The sequence below is a fragment of the Papaver somniferum genome, chromosome 10 (assembly GCF_003573695.1).
Source record: "Papaver somniferum cultivar HN1 chromosome 10, ASM357369v1, whole genome shotgun sequence".
NCBI lineage: Eukaryota > Viridiplantae > Streptophyta > Magnoliopsida > Ranunculales > Papaveraceae > Papaver > Papaver somniferum.
The window spans coordinates 46,661,473-46,679,467 of NC_039367.1; the positions used below are offsets into that span (position 1 = coordinate 46,661,473).

A 17,995-nucleotide genomic window follows, 5' to 3' on the forward strand; every position below is an offset into this window, starting at 1 on the left:
ACAAGCTTAGAAAGAATCAATCTGCTACCGTCCGATAGACCTAGTAAACTCGTACAGGCCAGTCCAAATCGCCAACAAGCGATTCCGAGATATCCAAGCGTGATTCCGAGATATCAGCTTGAACAGCATACACAAAAGGGATAAGCATACGTTTCAATCCTTAAGTCTCATTTAATTATTTTTGATTTAATTCCATGAATTAAAACATCCGTTTCAATCTTTAAATCTCATTAAATTATTTTTGATTTAATTCCATGAATTAAAGCATCCGTTTCTATCCTTAAATCTCATTAACTTATTTTTGATTTAAATCTATGAATTACAGCATACGTTTCAATACTTAAATCTCTTTTATTTTTAATGGTGGAAGGAATAACACACACGGAGCAATCGTGAAGCGGAAATCTGCCGCAGGGCCTCCAGTTCAACAAAGCCATGCTACAGCAAAATGGATAACATTAAGGATGTTGGCTAAGTCACGGATGTCTCTGGCCGTAACGATCTACGTCTATTGGATACTTCAAAATCTGCCAGAGTCAAATATGGACGGACTAACCGTGGTGTTTCGATCCACAAACGCTACTCATTTCTTCCAGCACGTTCAAACAGGTATACTTGTATGAAGACCCAAACAGTATGACCAAATGGTATTAATTGTGAGTCTGTGACTTCAAACCTTAGCTTTGTGGTTTGAATTTTACCTTGGAGAATCGGCATAAAGCAGTCCCTAATAATTCATACTTCACTAGCCTTCACCCAGCTCGGCCATTAGATCCATCGTTACATAAATTTAGCAGCTTACTACATATACTGGCGTGGTGTACCTTACTTCAAGGAATGGTGTAACCATCCTTCTTGCTACTAACAACAAATGTTCAATGCGGAAAAGTACACCCTTTCCTAATTGCAGTTGTAATGGTCCCGATCAAAGCTTCTGCCAAGCAGCAACACAAAAAGCTTCGAAAGAAATCTGTGTGACTTTTACTAGAACATTTACGGGTCAGAAATGGCACAAGGGACAGCGCGTTTACATAGAGCTGGCTTGTCCAACAAATTTGAGGTCGATCGTGCTCAATGTCTGAGGCAAACGATGAAGTCTCAAGGGAGTTCGTAAGCATTTTCAACCACTGTTAGATGCTTTCGCAGCACGTCCCTCACCCTGCTGTCGAGCACCATCCCATGACGCGAGAACGAGGAAAATCTCCTTGCATTGCTACAATATCGCACAAAGGCACCACCAATAGGTCAACCAATTTTCAAGTTTGAATACAAGATCAACATACTCGGGAAATACATTAACCACCGTGTTGGAGATGAGAAGCTGCTCGATGTCGCAGGGTACTCACAAACAACAATCGGCTCATGCGACCTGAATGATAAAACTCATGGAGGGTTGTGTGGTATCCCATCTTGCCATATTCACAACATTGGTACCAGTACCTCCAACATTTTCTCCCCCAGTACTGTAAGTCCATTCCATTAAACTACACTACTTTTATTGTTGCATAAACTGTATATTGTGCCAGCCAAAAATGTGCAGTATATGTTAACATTTGGGTATCCCACAACGTGACCCTGAATACTATCATCTCATACACAACATGATATGCATTTACATTGTACGCTTTTGTGATTGATTTGCTAATAATTTTAATGCAAAAAGCTAACCAGAGCAGATGAAATTTAGCTTTAATCTTTCCCATAAAAAATATTGGGAGTGCAGCACTAATCCAGTCATGTACTGCTCAAGAACAGTAGCGACGGTTCGGGTCCTACGAGAGTCTAGCAGTAGGGTTCACGCATTTCTATGCGAGTGAAGAACAGTAGCGACGGCTTGCGTCCTACGCGTGTTCTAGCAGTAGAATTACTCTTCCCATGTATATTAAGAGATGTAGCGACCCTCATCCTACTCAATCTCTTACAATTCTGCGCGAATCTTGAATAGTGGGATTGGCCCCCTGCGCGAATTCAAGGTAGCAGAAAACTCAAATTTCCAATTCATGCGCGAGCAAAATGCAGTAAGGAGGTGCACCCTTGTGCGAGCATTTAGCAGCATGACACTTGCTGGGGGCGAGCTACGTATCACTCCAACTACGATGATTGTCGTTTGGGGGCGAGGTACGTAGCACCTTGGCGCAAACAACAATTTTTGGGGGTTCGCGTGACACTCCAAACAACATGCTCGGGGCGAGTTACGGGACACCTAAATTTAATGCAAAATTCATCAGCCCATTGTTTAGGTTCGATAAACAAGTGGGAAGTCAAGCTAGATCGAGTTCAAAGTTCCTTCTATTGCAGTTTGAGAGATTCTCCAGCAAAAGTAAAATAAAAGTCGTCGTCGCCTGGGAGGTATTGATGTAACCTGTGGACATTCTGTATCAGGGAATTTTTGGTCATATCTACTTATATAGGCGTAACGGAGCTTTTGAAGCGTCATATTCATTCTTGAGTTGCAAATATCTGATGTGCCTCTATTGTTGTTCAACCGGGTTTTGAGGAACAGACGAGTAACGGAGCATCAACAGCACATAAACAAACAAGTTTACTAGCACATACGAGTACTTCAGTTCCTTAGTATTTGTATATGCCAGTGGGGCGACTACACTAACTAGGACAAAGATCTGATGAGTTTTTCTTTAAACTCAAGACTTCAATATATGGATTTCATTTCTGTGGCAGTGCTAAACAAGAGAAGTGTGGATGGAGCAACAAGCTAAAAGTGGATATGCATTTGCTGTCAGGCAAGTGGTATTGCAAAATGTGTAAGAGCATAATTACACAAGATTACGAGCAGCCAGTCTAGTTCAGCAAACAGGTCACCAGAGAAGTTTTAATAGCAGGATCATTGGTTTTTATCACACTGCCGCAAGCACCAACAAAGGATAAGAAACTACTAGCATAAACAAGTTCTTATATTCGAAATAACTTGTATATACTAGTGGGGGCGAATATCATACCACAGACAACAACGATATCAATATAAAGCATTTCAGAGCCGCGATCAACATGGATGTCCAACCATCTTAATTTTCCCAACCAAAGTATTTTCACTACTGCCGTCATCACCAAAATTACATGTATGATTAGTTCGAGCGTCGTTGCTTCATGTACAAAAGTATGGTTTAACGCCCCGAATACCATCAGATACTTAGGCCGAACTCTACTGGAGAGTTCAAAAATGCAGTCTTACGTTAAAGAAAATTGCTGCAAATGGTGAATAAGCAAAAGTCAGACCGCCCCTACCGATTTTTGAAGCCGGGAGCAAGTCAGTTCTCCCAAGAATCTGGAAGTACACCTCCGATTTCTTCCAAAGATAGTTTCAGCTGCAATTCACGGGATTTCGAGTTAGCTAACTCCTGGCGCGCTCCAGCCAACTCCTCAGTCAGCACCCCTGTAGCGACAGACAACTCACTATTTTTGCTCTCCAACCGTATGTTTTCCAGTCTCAAACCGGCATCAGCACCACCTTCCAAAGCATGTTGTCTTAGCACACCATTCAGTTGAGTCGCAAATTTAAGAAACTACGGGGGTAAGAGTAAATAATATTATACATGTTATCTTCTTAGCTATTCAACAAATAAAAGAAATGGGCAGCCATTGGAAGGATGCAACTTGAGCAAAAAAAGCATTGTCAGGCTAAAGCGTTAAACTAGCGCTTTTAAATCTTGATATATATACGCAAATGTGATCGAGCTAGTCTCTTTAAACTAGTCGAGTACGAGGCATGTCATTTAACCAAGGGCACAGATAGTGAATTGATCGATTTACTTACTTGGTTGAAATGTTCTGTCATGGTTTGAAGCAAAATGTTGTGATCGGGCTCGGTTATCGACTGAACTGGAGATGGAGAGGCAACGGAAGGTCGACTAATGCCAGGGTCAGATTGCGGGATTGAAGTGGGTCGGCATACTCTAACATTTTCATTTTCCGGACAAGGGTTAGTCGAGCCACTTCCCATCATCCCAACGTCAGAAAATACAGCAAAATTGGACAAGGGTTCAGATGGCAAAGATGGTTGGATAACACTTTCTTCATTATCACGAGTAGTTTCTCTGCAGTCTGAAGCATTCGAGAGTGAGAATTCAATTATCAAATTTAGAGTAATCAAGACTAGAAATCTGAGACAGTCATGGATGTACCTGGTGATAAAGCAGCATCATGGGAAGTTGTCGCATTGTCTTTACTAGATGAGGTGTCGTCAGCAAAAAGAGTGTTGGAGAAATCATTTCCTCTTACGGCTTCTCTTCCTGAAGGAACTTCAGCATCACCCAAGTCGGTAAAAGGACTAGGACATCCAGAAGAGATATCGTTAGAACTTTCAGTGTTCGTTCCAAGAACCTCATCACTAGAACCTGAATTCGTGCTCTCTCTATTTCCGTCAAAGGCAGGGGCGATTCCACCTACTGGACAACACTGGACAACACGAGCTTGCTTCTTTAAAAGAATATCCTTTGTTAACCAAGCGTTTACTGCGGCGAGTAGCTTGGCAAATCTTTCCAGACATAGCATCAGGAACTATTACAAACTGTGAAGCTTTATTCCTTAGTGGGTTCTTCGGACGTCGACCATTAAATGTGAAATGAAGGAGCTGATCACCTTTACGAAGCCTCTTGAAACGTGTTTTTCCATTGCTAACTCCAAAATCATGGGCGCCTGAGGAAGTAGCACCAGCCGTTTTTGTTTTATAATGTCTTCGGCGAATTCTAATCAAACTAGAAGGAGAGGAAGATCCTTGAAGATAATCGGTCTCTATTGAATTCATTTCGGGTGCTTTAGGAGAACAACCGTCATAGGACTCGGAGTCGGATTCGATGACAGTAACTCCAGGCCTTTGATTAAGAGGAACAGCATGAGTTGGGGTTGATATTTCATTGGCATTCAGATCTCTATCATAACGCCAATCAACAAACTCATCAGAAAGTGACACATCAAACAGGCTCCTTGGTAGATCGAAGAATTTTTCTATACGAACGTCGCTGCTGTCATCATCTACAAGACCATTGGGGTGTCCATTGTCATCCAAGCATCACAGATTAATCCGATATAACAGGTGGATAGTGCAAGAAACTTAGACGCATATATAATAATAGAAAAGAAGGACGTTACCAGTTGGAATTGAAGGGATACCGCCCTCATCGTCCTTTTTTCCAAATTTTAAATTTGTAGAAGTGTTGATCCCATCTTTTGTAGCATTTGGGAAACCCATCAAGGTGAAATTTTACATTTGGGTGTTTGCATTCGCAAGAAAAGACCTTCCACGGGAGACCAGGTATCTGTCCACCTAATGGAGTTATAAACTTTTGAACGTCTGCCGGCAATATGAAGCGATGGTAGGTCTTGAATATGGAAAGCACTCGCTTCAACGCAGAACAAAGAGATGGATGCATCTGGTGCGATGAAATTCCCCATGCATTAAGGAGCGAACGAGTAAAAGAGTCCACGGGCATTGAGAATCCGCAGGCGAGCTGATAAAGATTGACTACCACCTCATCGTTACAAACCGGGTCAGTCGGATTCATCATCTTAGTAAATTTTACAGATTTCGAAATGTTAAACATCCCCCGAACTTCCTCATTAGAAAGATTCTTAGCATTCGGAACGCACAGTAAGGTGCCACCGGGGTGAAATCGTCTAAATCGTTCGAGGTCAGCATCAATTTCCGAAGAGGAAGGATACATTTCTACAAGTACAAAAATAACATGTTCGCAATGTGGAGCAAACAGTTAATGCAATGACAAGGAATGTCAATTTTAAACATTCAGGAGTCAACACAGCAATAAGCATGAGATAAGGAAGAGGGAATCTATAAATTGGATCCCAAAACAATAATCATTTTTTCATTCAAGTTGATAGCACACATGCTCCATATGGAGATTAGTATTTTGGGTTCGGCTAAGCATGAGATAAGGAACGAGTACAAGGTAATCAGATTCGTCGGCAATGAGAACGGTTATCAGGCATACGTATACTCCCTCGGTAGTGGCAATGGATGGCGGAACATTGGATTTATTAACAAGACAATTTATAGATCATGAAATAGCGGGAAATCATGGTGTACCGTCTTTTAGGATGGTGCTCTTATTTGACAGTCAAAGAGAATTACATACCTGGTGCTGGAGTGAACCTGAAAGTGCGTCGTTTTAATGATTCAGACTCCACCAGTAAACCCACCTACAAAATCAATAGATCATGAAATACAAAACGAGAAGAATACGAACCTTGGAGAATGCAACAGCGAAGAGGTTAAACAAATGATTAATTTAATGAAGCCATTGTAATTTTTGGTTTCTCTAAGTCGATAATTTTCTCTGAGTAGTTATACTGAATTTTGGATAACTAAAAAGAAGCTCTAAGACGAAACAAAGAAGTTTCATCCGAGGAGACAGATCTGCCAAGATGAAAAGGAAGTATGGAACGGGAAAAGACAAGTTCCCCCCTGGAGACTCATTTTGTGGTTTGAAAGTTAAAAACATATTGACACAACGGTGGAAATTGGACAGGTCCAATAAGTTAAAGGATTAAAGCTATACACCAGGTGGGTAGGTCCTACACCGGAGGCCCAATGACTGACCAGGGAAACGAAGTTCTATACACCAACTACTCCGCAAGCTAAGTGCTGATAGGGGCGGAAATTAGGTGTGTACGGCAGAATTTGTTTCTAAATTCTAGAGGGAGCCACATAATATTTCAACAGTCGTGGAATATGCTTGGGGGCGATTCGCACGGCACTTCGACAAATGCAGCTCAAAAGTCCAATTATCTTAATCCCACAATAATTATGGGTTAAGAGGGGGCGATGTTTGTACCATAATATTCGGGTACCGATACGGGCTAACCAAAATCACTATTAGCGGGAAATGTTTGTTGGCCCAAACCTAATAGCCAGTAAAGATCGGTCCAGTTTGTTGACCCATTTCCGGAGGCCCGTTTCCACTTGAAACCCTAGAAGAAAGTTATAGAACATCCAAATTATTGTAGCCCCAAAGAGGAAAAACTATCAATAAAATATCTCTCCTTTGGAAGATTCATCCGTGGACGTAGGTACAATGCCGAACCACGTTAAAATCCTTGTCTTCTTTGTTTTCCTCCAAATCGTTTTTAACCTAATTTTATCCTAATTTCATATCATAAATCAAATCAAACGTGTTTGTGCCTAAAAGTATTTTTGGGTACAAACACCAAGGATCAATCAATATCAATCAACAACCAAAGGTTGGATTTCCAATTGATGATTTTAACGCACAACCTGTATTATTTCAATTATATAAAATATAATGCGGAAAAGAAATAACACAGACACCAGAAGTTTTGTTAACGAGGAAACCGTAAATGCAGAAAAACCCCGGGACCTAGTCCAGATTGAATACACCTTGTATTAAGCCGCTACAGACACTAGCCTACTACAAGCTAACTTCGGACTAGACTATATTTGAACCCCAATCAGTCTCCCACTAATTCAAGGTACAGTTGTACTCCTACGTCTCTGATCCCAGCAGGATACTGCGCACTTGATTCCCTTAGCCAATCTCACCCACAACTAAGAGTTGCTGCAACCCAAAATCGCAGACTTGATAATAAACAAATCTGTCTCACACAGAATAGTCTATCAAAGGATAAATCTGTCTCCCACAGAAAAACCCTAGGTTATATTCCGTCTTAAGATATAAAATCAAGATGAACAAGAACCAATTGATAATCCGGTTTATATTCCTGAAGAACAACCTAGATTTATCAATCACCTCTCGACAATCCTTCTTGACTACACAAGCGGTTTGTCGAGGAATCACAAACAGTGAGACAAAGATGTTTGTGACTTCTTTATCTTGCCTATCGGAGAACTCTCACGATCTCAAGCCAATCAATAGATTGTACTCGTACGATAAAAGATGCAAGATCAGATCTCACAACTACGATAAAAGTAGTATCGGTCTGGCTTCACAATCCCAATGAAGTCTTTAAGTCGTTAACCTGGTTTTAGAGAAGAAAACCAAAGGTTAAAGGAGAATCGACTCTAGCGAGCGTACTAGTATCACATAGACGTGTGGGGATTAGTTTTGCACAATCCTAGATGTCTCCTTTATATAGCCTTCAAATCAGGGTTTTTCCTTAGTTACAAAGCAATCCATATTCACCGTTAGATGAAAACCTGATTTAGATTCAAGCTAATATTTCTCAACCGTTAGATCAAAAACTTAGCTTGTCACACACACTTGGGTAGACGTTTACTGGGTTTGTGAAAACCCTGCCCAAACGTGTACGTGTATGTTGGTTCAACATAGTAACCCAAAAGGTTAACCATATGAGCAATTCATATTAACCTAGTTCTTCTTCACCATAACTAGTTCAATTGACTCAAATGAACTAGTTAGAGAGTTGTTCAATTGCTATGAGATCTTATGTAACTACACAAGACACAATTGAAACAAAGATGATTCGATTCGATGAATCGGCTCATGAACTTTATAGCCACGGGTTGCATAAAGCATTCCTTAGTAATTTAAGTTTCATGTTCAGAGCACATCCTTAGTAATTTAAGCCCCAAGAGGAAAAACTATCAATAAAATATATCTCCTTTGGGAGATTCATCCGTGGACGTATGCACAATGCCGAACCACGTTAAAATCTTTGTCTTCTTTGTTTTCCTCCAAATTGTTTTTAACCTAATTTTACCCTAATTTCATATCATCAATCAAATCAAACGTGTTTGTGCCTAAAAGTATTTTTGGGTACAAACACCAAGGATCAATCAATATCAATCAACAACCAAAGGTTGGATTTCCAATTGATGAACTTAACGCGCAACATGTATTATTTCAATTATATAAAATATAATGCGGAAAAGAAATAACACAGACACCAGAAGTTCTGTTAACGAGGAAACCGCAAACGTAGAAAACCCCCGGGACCTAGTCCATATTGAATACACACTGTATTAAGCCGCTACAAACACTAGCCTACTACAAGCTAACTTCGGACTGGACTATAGTTGAACCCCAATCAGTCTGTTACTAATTCAAGGTACAATTGTACTCCTACGCCTCTGATCCCAGCAGGATACTGCGCACTTGATTCCCTTAGCTGATCTCAGCCACAACTAAGAGTTGCTGCAACCCAAAATCGCAGACTTGATAATAAACAAATCTGTCTCACACAGAAAAGTCTATCAAAGGATAAATCTGTCTCCCACAGAAAAACCCTAGGTTTTGTTCCGTCTTAAGATATAAAATCAAGGTGAACAGGAACCAATTGATAATCCGGTCTTATATTCCCGAAGAACAACCTAGATTAATCAATCACCTCTCAACAATCCTTCTTGACTACACAAGCGGTCTGTCGAGAAATCACAAACAGTGAGACGAAGATGTTTGTGACTTCTTTATCTTGCCTATCAGAGAACTCTCACGATCTCAATCCAATCAATAGATTGTACTCGTACGATAGAAGATGCAAGATCAGATCACACAACTACGATAAAAGTAGTATCAGTCTGGCTTCACAATCCCAATGAAGTCTTTAAGTCGTTAACCTGGTTTTAGAGAAGAAACCAAAGGTTAAAGGAGAATCGACTCCACCGAGCGCACTAGTATCACACAGACGTGTGGGGATTAGTTTTGCACAATGCTAGATGTCTCCTTTATATACCCTTCAAATCAAGGTTTTTCCTTAGTTAGAAAGCAATCCATATTCACCATTAGATGAAAACCTGATTTAGATTCAAGCTAATATTTCTCAACCGTTATATCAAAAACTTAGCTTGTCACACACACTTGGGTAGAACATAGTAACCCAAAAGGTTAACCATATGAGCAATTCATATTAACCTAGTTCTTCTTCACCATAACTAGTTCAATTGACTCAAATGAACTAGTTAGAGAGTTGTTCAATTTCTATGAGATCTTATGTAACTATACAAGACACAATTGAAAAAAAGATGATTCGATTCGATGAATCGGCTTATAAACTTTATAGCCACGGTTTGCATAAAGCATTCCTTAGTAATTTAAGTTTCATGTTTAGAGCACATCTTTAGATCATAACCACTTACGCTCACAAACAAGTTCGCGGACTTAAGGCAACCGGCAGAGTTTTCCAAACTCAGCAGAAAATCTCGGCAAAGTGACTTCTGCCAGTTCGCGGACTAAACACGTAAAAGAGTTTTTGGAAAATCCCAACAAAAATTCTCGGCAAGAGAACTTCCGTCAGTTCGCGGACTTGGCAAAGCCAATTCCTCCGGTTTCTCTCAATCAACAAAGTTCGAAAACTTCGGATTAAGGAATACATGGTTATGTAATCTAAACTCTCATTCCAATCATTGAGACATTCTCAGAGGACGTTATGTAGACGTTATTCACAGACCGTTTCACGCCAGAGTAATTCTCAAAGTAATTGAAACTTTTCATGACTTTCGTCACTAGGTGAAGACAAACTTGATCAAAGCGAAACGCTTTACCAACACACGATTTCGAGAAAAAGATAAGTGGTGAATACTCAGCTCGAAATGTAAAATGTGTATGATCCAGTCTATATAGCATACGACTTTTTGTCTCATAAGAAGTATGAGATAGAATAGATAGACTTTTGAGTGATATATAAGTTCAAGTCTCCACATACCTTTTTGTTGATGAAGTTCCATGGTTCCTTGAGTAGATCTTTGTTGTTGTATGATGAATCGCCATGAAGTCCTTGAGCTCAACTACACTTTTCTATCCTAGTCCGAGACTTAGCTATAATAGACTAAAAATCAAGACTCATAGTTTTGATCACTAACATTGACAAACATGCTTGATATAGCAACGCATGTGAGGTCGATCGAGCTATGCTCTAACATATACAATGACTTTAGTATTGGTGACTTGGTACTTATACTATGACCAAATTATCATTAAGCAATGATATATTAGTTGTTTATATAAATTGTGTATATGGACGAAGTATATTTTCTCTATGAACTTCGTTTCTCGACATTGCACTAATTGGTAATTCGTTATTATTCAATGTATTGAACTTCCGAATGAATTCAAACCTTAGAATTATCTATGAAAGTAATTTCAGAAACACAGTTTAATGAAGTAGACTTTCGAGACTTGTTTCGCAGTTCAAATATGAATTCAGGACAAATCCTAAATATAACACCAATCTCAGGGTTGATCCTTGGAGAGGACTGACCCTCTGTGGCAAGGATCGATTCCCCCAGAACTGATCCTGACGAAGTCTGACCTAATTCCACCCTTTCTATATGTCTGTTATCTTCGGATTTCTGCAGACATCGAGGTGCACATGGGTTAGACTGTTCATAAGTGTCAACATAGTGATTTAAACATGTGCTAAACTCTAATACCGTAGTGTTCAAGTGTATTCTTTTTGATATTGGTATCTCATGATGATCATGTAGCCTCTCTGAAAATGTATATTATATAATATTAGAGTCTCTCCCGGCTGAGCATTCAATATTTTATATGAATATATAATATTTATATTGTACGACTCGGTGTTTATTTTCATATTAAAAATTACTTCGTTAAGACCTCAAAACATTATCGGTGCTTGTTACAACACTTTCCAGAGGTTCTAAGATTATACAAAATATACATTCAAACTCGGTATTGTGTCATCCCCTTCCTCCTTGTTCTCGAATAAATATAATGCTCTCAAATAAATTGCTACTAGTATAAAGCGACTTACAACATTATGGTTTTGTTTTCCAGAACTGAATTCCTAGAAATTATTCAACATTCATAAAAATAAATCACTAAATTTATATATTGTTTTTCTCAGTTGAATTCTTCAAATCTAAATTCCTTGGTAATGAATCGGTCCTACTAGAGATCTTTAGGATCCGTCTTAGTAAAAATCCTTGTTTAAGGGATCGGTCCTAGAATAGATCGTTTGGTTCCTTTTTCAACTATGAAAGAAGTTTCACAAGTCTACTTCCTTAAACCATATAATTAAACATAGTTTCCGAGGTAGAATCAACACGATAGTTCAATATACTAAATAATAACGAAGTACCATATAATGTTATGTCGATTCTATGAAGTCCAGATAGATAATTTATACCTCGTAACTCCATATACCAAAATTGTATGAAACAACTAGTATATCATTCCTTGACATTTTGATCATAATAAAATGATCAAGTAACCAGTAATAGAGGCAAGTAAACAGACTTCGTACGTTATGTTTTCAATATAAACCGACTTGAAAGAAACATACATAAAAATGAAACAATCCATATGTATGTGTTAACCTTGAAAGGAAGGATGATGTGTCGTTGATGCTGATACGTCTTCAGGTTCTTCAAGGTAATATGAGAAAGTCTCAACATTTTTATGTTCATAGTCTAACCTAACAAAGTTGACTCTAGTAATCAAATCAAGCAGTTTCGAGTTTGGAACTAAAATATCACATCCAAACTTAACATACCAATGCTTGGGGGGTTCAACCGACCAATGCTCTAGCAATCGCCTCCTTGTCAATTTTAGTTACAAAACTCTTACCTAACAAAGTTGTCAAGAATTAAAAAACAAACACATTACATTATTGTTGATGGTGGACTTTCGACAAATGATAAAATCATGATCTTGCATATTTCTGACACGACTTCAAACGCGTATGTAAAACTCATATTTTAAGATTCGTGAAAGCTCATTTTACAATCTATGTACACCCTCTCAGAGCACGCATGAATATGTGATTCGTAAAGCCTCTCAACTGAGCTTTCGACACTTTGCATATTTCATCAATACTCCTCTATAGGAATCAATAATGATTGGACGGCTCCTAGACATATTGCATGCTAGTATAGAGCGTTAACGTCTTCTGGATGTCTCAATGTTCCCTGACTATACATAATTAATATTCAGAACGAGTATGATCTCTCTACCATCTCATACCTCAATTCTCGAATAAACGCTCTTAGACATATTGCATGCTAGTATAGAGCCATTCATAGATTAATTCTAACGCAACATTCATCAATTGAATTCCTAAAAAATAACCTATTTTATCTCATTACTTAGTTTCATGGCTTATTCTCAGTTGAATTCCATGGATTAGTAATAGATATTTAATTTATCTCATTATTACGTTTCATGGCTTATTCTCAACTGGATTCCATAATTGGTAATAGATATTCACTTTTCGGGCATTTAGGCCAGCACCGAGGAATCCCCAAGAAAATGGTGCGAGTGTACTTGACAATAATGCACGAACGAGCACCCAAATATGCATAAGTGAGCACCCAAATGCATAAACGAGCATTCAAAAAATATGGGAGAACGAGGAAACTTATACAAAGCAGGGAAAGAAAATAATATAAAATAAAATAAACAAGAGGCGCACGGGATTGGGCACACCGGACGGCCGGTCATGCCTCCGTGGCCGGTCCCGCCTCTCCTTTTATTTTATTTTTAACCTATTTGAAAAAGGGGTTGGTGCTCAGCTTGTTGCTCGACTACCAACGAAAACCTCTTTTGTTAATTAGTTTTAAATAATGCATTTAATAAATACTTTTCATTATTTTCCTTGTCTCATGAAATCTCCTTGTTTGAGCAAACTTCCTCGTTTGAGCAAAACTCTTAGTTTCTCCATATTTCCTCACGTGATGTAAAAGAATAATATAAAATAAGGAAGAGCACGGGACAGGATACATGGGCCGACCATCCATGCCTTGGCCATGGCCGGTCCCGCACCTCCCTAATTCCTTATTTTATTATTATTATTTCTTCTCTCATCTCATGAAACTCCCTCGTATGAGCAAAAAACCTGATTTTTCCATATTTCTCAAATATTACTCAAACTACCAAAAAGCCAAAAAGTCAAATGGTCACACGACCAACCGGACTTCTCACGGAAAATATCAAAATATCATTATTTTAATATTCTCAAAATATTGGTCGCACAAGAAAAGTTCTACTTTCTCATCCAAGCAAAATCAAAGAGTTTCAGTCAAGATCAAACTCTTCTGAAAATCCAAAATATTGCTCGAATGCACACCAGAAGATACTAACATTCTTAGAATTGGGTCACGGGATTTATTTATTTTTTTCTAAGTCCAATAGTTTATTAAGCAAAAAAATGTAAAGTCACGGGCAATATGGTGACACAGGCATGCCACCTTGATCGACCAAGGTAGGCCCTTTGGCTTGCAGAACTGGTCGGCCTATTATGATTTTGACCTAATGAATCTTCCATAATTCATTGGGTTCAAACTCTTTCCAAACAAATTGGAATTTGATCAATCGACCACCAAGGGCCGGTCTCATACCTCTTGGTCGGTCCCTCTTTCTTCATAATTAGGTTTTACCACCTAATGCTCAGACGAGCACTATTTTAATAATGATTAAACGAGCATTTAGTCATCCTTTCACCAACTGGTATACAAAGGACTTTGGTGCATACTCATTCGAGCATATGGGTACCACATGATCGTCCCGTCATCTCATGTAGTCGGTCCCTATCTCATTCATGTTTGATTTTCAGTAAATCATCCATTGATCAACAATCAATCAAAATTAATGTTTCGAACCAAATGCTCTGCAAAGCATAGTTCTGAACAAGTTCAAACACTAATAATTTTATGCTGATCCAGCAATCACCATCCTAATGAATTATACAATACTCGGTCCAGCTACCAGTATTCTTAATTAATATTTTATTCGGTCCCGCTACCAATAATTCATGATGTTAGAGCATAGCTCGGTCAACCTCGCATGCGTTGGTATTTCAAGCATGTTTGTCAATGTTAGTGATCAAAACTATAAGTCTTGATTTCTAGCCTACATAGCTAAGTCTCAGGCTAGGATAGAAAAGTGTAGTTGAGCTCAAGGACTTCATGAAGATTCATCATACAACGACGAAGATCTATACAAGGAACCGTGGAACTTCATCAACAAAAAGGTATGTAGAGACTTGAACTTATCTATCACTCAAAAGTCTATCTCTTCTATCTCCTACTTCTTATGAGACAAAAGTCGTATGCTATATAGACTAGATCATACACAATTGACATTTCGAGCTGAGCATTCATTGCTTATCTTTTATCTTGAAATCGTGTGTTGGTAAAGTGTTTCGCTTTGATCAAGTTTATCTTCACCTAGTGACGAAAGTCATGAAAAGTTTAAATCACTTTGAGAATTTCTCTGACGTGAATCGGTATGTGAATAACGGCTACATAGCATCCTCTGAGAATGTCTCAATGATTGAAATAAGAGTTTAGATTACATAACCATGTATTCCTTGAACCAAAGTTTTCGAACTTTGTTGATCAAGAGAAATCGGGAGGATTGTGGAATTGGCTTGCCAAGTCCGCGAACCCAGTCCGCGGGCTGTCGGAAGTTCTCGACCGAGAATTTATGCTGGATTTTCCAAAACTCGTTTGTGTGCTAAGTCCGCGAACCCAGTCCACGAACTGACAGAAGTTCTCTTTCCGAGAATTTCTGCTGAGTTTGGAAAACTCAACCGATTAACTTAAGTCCGCGAACTTGTTTGTGAACTTAAGAGGTTATGATCTAAAGATGTGCTCTGAACATGAAACATTAAATTACTAAGGAATGCTTTATGCAAACCGTGGCTATAAAGTTCATGAGCCAATTCAATCGAATCGAATCATCTTTGTTTCAATTGTGTCTTGTGTAGTTCCATAAGATCTCATAGCAATTGAACAACTTTTTAACTAGTTCATTTGAGTCAATTGAACTAGTTATGGTGAAGAAGAACAAGGTTAATATGAAATGCTCATATGTTTAACCGTTTTAGTTACTATGTTGAACCAACATACACGTACACGTTTGAGCATGGTTTTCACGAACCCAGTAAACGTCTACCCAAGTGTGTATGACAAGCTAAGTTTTCGATCTAACGGTTGATAAATATTAGCTTGAATCTAAATCAAGTTTTTATCTAACGGTGAATAAGGATTTCTTTGTACCTAAGGCAAAACCCTGATTTGAAGGCTATATAAAGGAGACATCTAGCATTGTGCAAAACTAATCCCCACACGTCTGTGTGCTACTAGTGCGCCCGCTAGAGTCGATCTCCATTAACCTTTAATTTTCTTCTCTAAAATCAGGTTAACGACTTAAATACTTCATTGGGATTGTGAAGCCAGAACGATACTACTTTATCGTAGTTGTGTGATCTGATCTTGCATCTTATATCGTACGAGTACAATAGATTGATTGGCTTGAGATCGTGAGAGTTCTCCGATAGGCAAGATAAAGAAGTCACAAACTTCTTCGTCTCACTATTTGTGATTCCTCGACAATCCGCTTGTGTAGTCAGGAAGGATTGTAGAGAGGTGATTCATTAATCTAAGCTGTTCTTCGGGAATATAAGATCGGATTATGAATTGATTTCTGTTCACCTTGATTTTATATCAAAAGACGGAACAAAACCTAGGGTTTATCTGTGGGAACAGATTTATCCTTTGATAGACTTTTTTGTGTGAGACAAATCTTTTTATTATCAAGTCTGTGATTTTGGGTTGCAGCAACTCTTGGTTGTGGGTGAGATCAGTTAAGGGAATCAAGTGCGCAGTATCCTGCTGGGATCAGAGGCGTAGGAGTACAACTGTACCTTGGATCGGTGGGAGACTGATTGGGGTTCAACTATAGTCCAGTCCGAAGTTAGTTTGCAGTAGGCTAGTGTCTGTAGAGGCTTAATACAGTGTGTATTCAATCTGGACTAGGTCCCGGGGTTTTTCTGCATTTGCGGTTTCCTCGTTAACAAAATTTCTGGTGTCTGTGTTATTTCTTTACCGCATTATATTTTGTATAATTGAAATAATACAGGTTGTGCGTTCGTGATCATCAATTGGAAATCCAACCTTTGGTTGTTGATTGATATTGATTGATCCTTGGACATTGGTCTTTGATACCGTCCAAGTATTCCTTGTATTTGATAAAGACTCGTTATTGTTTTTAGCTTGAGTGAAAATCAAATAAAGAGAGAGATATTAACTCATTGAGATACTTTTATCTAGATTGAGTCTGACTGTCTAGTTGATTCTATAGAAAAGTATTTCGGAGTTAGTCCATACAGATTGCTAAGCGAAATATTGGGTGGTATTGTTAGACCCCCGCTTTTTCAATTGGTATCAGAGCAGGCAAACACGTTCAAGACCTAACAAGTCTGTGTTTGTAGCGATCTGACTCTATGGACAGAGGTGCTATTTCTATTGACGTACCACCAGTCTTTGATGGCTCAAACTACTCAACATGGAAAGTTGCAATGTGTGCTTATCTTAAAGCATGTGATTTTCAAACCTGGGTATGTATTGTTAACGACTATAATCCTTCGTTGAATACAAAAGACGATGTATCTATACCAAAGGATGTTGGTAGTTATAGTCCTGAAGAATCTCTTGCTGCAATGCAAAACTCTTTTGGGTTAAGTGCTATCAGACAGGATGTTACCCCAGATCTTCAGTACTATGTGGCTACTTGCACTAAGTCTAAAGAAGCCTGAGATATCTTAGAAACTGTATTTGAAGACAAGAGATATGTTTCTAAAAAACATGCCATCAATGGAGGGAACAACCTCAACACTCCTTCCATGAATACCGCCTCTGGACAGGTGACAATTCGTGATCCAAATTCTGTTCAAACATTTGCATTCAATGCTATTTCCGAGACAAGTAAATCCTCTAACTTATCTCGGGCTGATGAGTGTTGTTCATCCGGTTATCGGTTCAATAAACCATGGTTAACAGAAAGGATCAAGGATTTCATGAAGAGGAACGTTAGATGTGATAAACATCCACTGTCAGCTATTGCTTCTAAAGATTCTATGGAAGATAAATCTCCTTGTGTCGACGTCTTAAATACGTCTATTGAATGTGAAGTTACAGCTCTCGCAGCAGAAACCTCCATACATTCAAAATCTGATTCAAAAATTGAGTCTGACACAGAGATTTTCGATTTCTTGAACAAAGAGGTCCTTCAAGAAAATCTTCAATTAAAAGATTTATTGAAGAAACTGGAATCTTTAATCCAAG

At 38.7% G+C, this 17,995-nt stretch overlaps 1 protein-coding gene across 1 annotated transcript; it reads right to left on the bottom strand.

Annotated features, from left to right (window-relative positions):
• Positions 1–1,153: 1,153 nt before the first annotated feature.
• LOC113315595 lies at positions 1,154–5,678 on the bottom strand. The gene is made up of 5 exons (XM_026563855.1): positions 5,267–5,678; positions 4,597–4,989; positions 4,140–4,469; positions 3,773–4,059; positions 1,154–3,521 (listed from the first exon to the last, which is right to left on the bottom strand). The coding sequence occupies exons 1-5, from the start codon at positions 5,676–5,678 to the stop codon at positions 3,267–3,269; spliced, it is 1,677 nt and encodes a 558-aa protein (XP_026419640.1). The 3' UTR covers positions 1,154–3,266.
• Between the last annotated feature and the right edge of the window lie 12,317 nt (positions 5,679–17,995).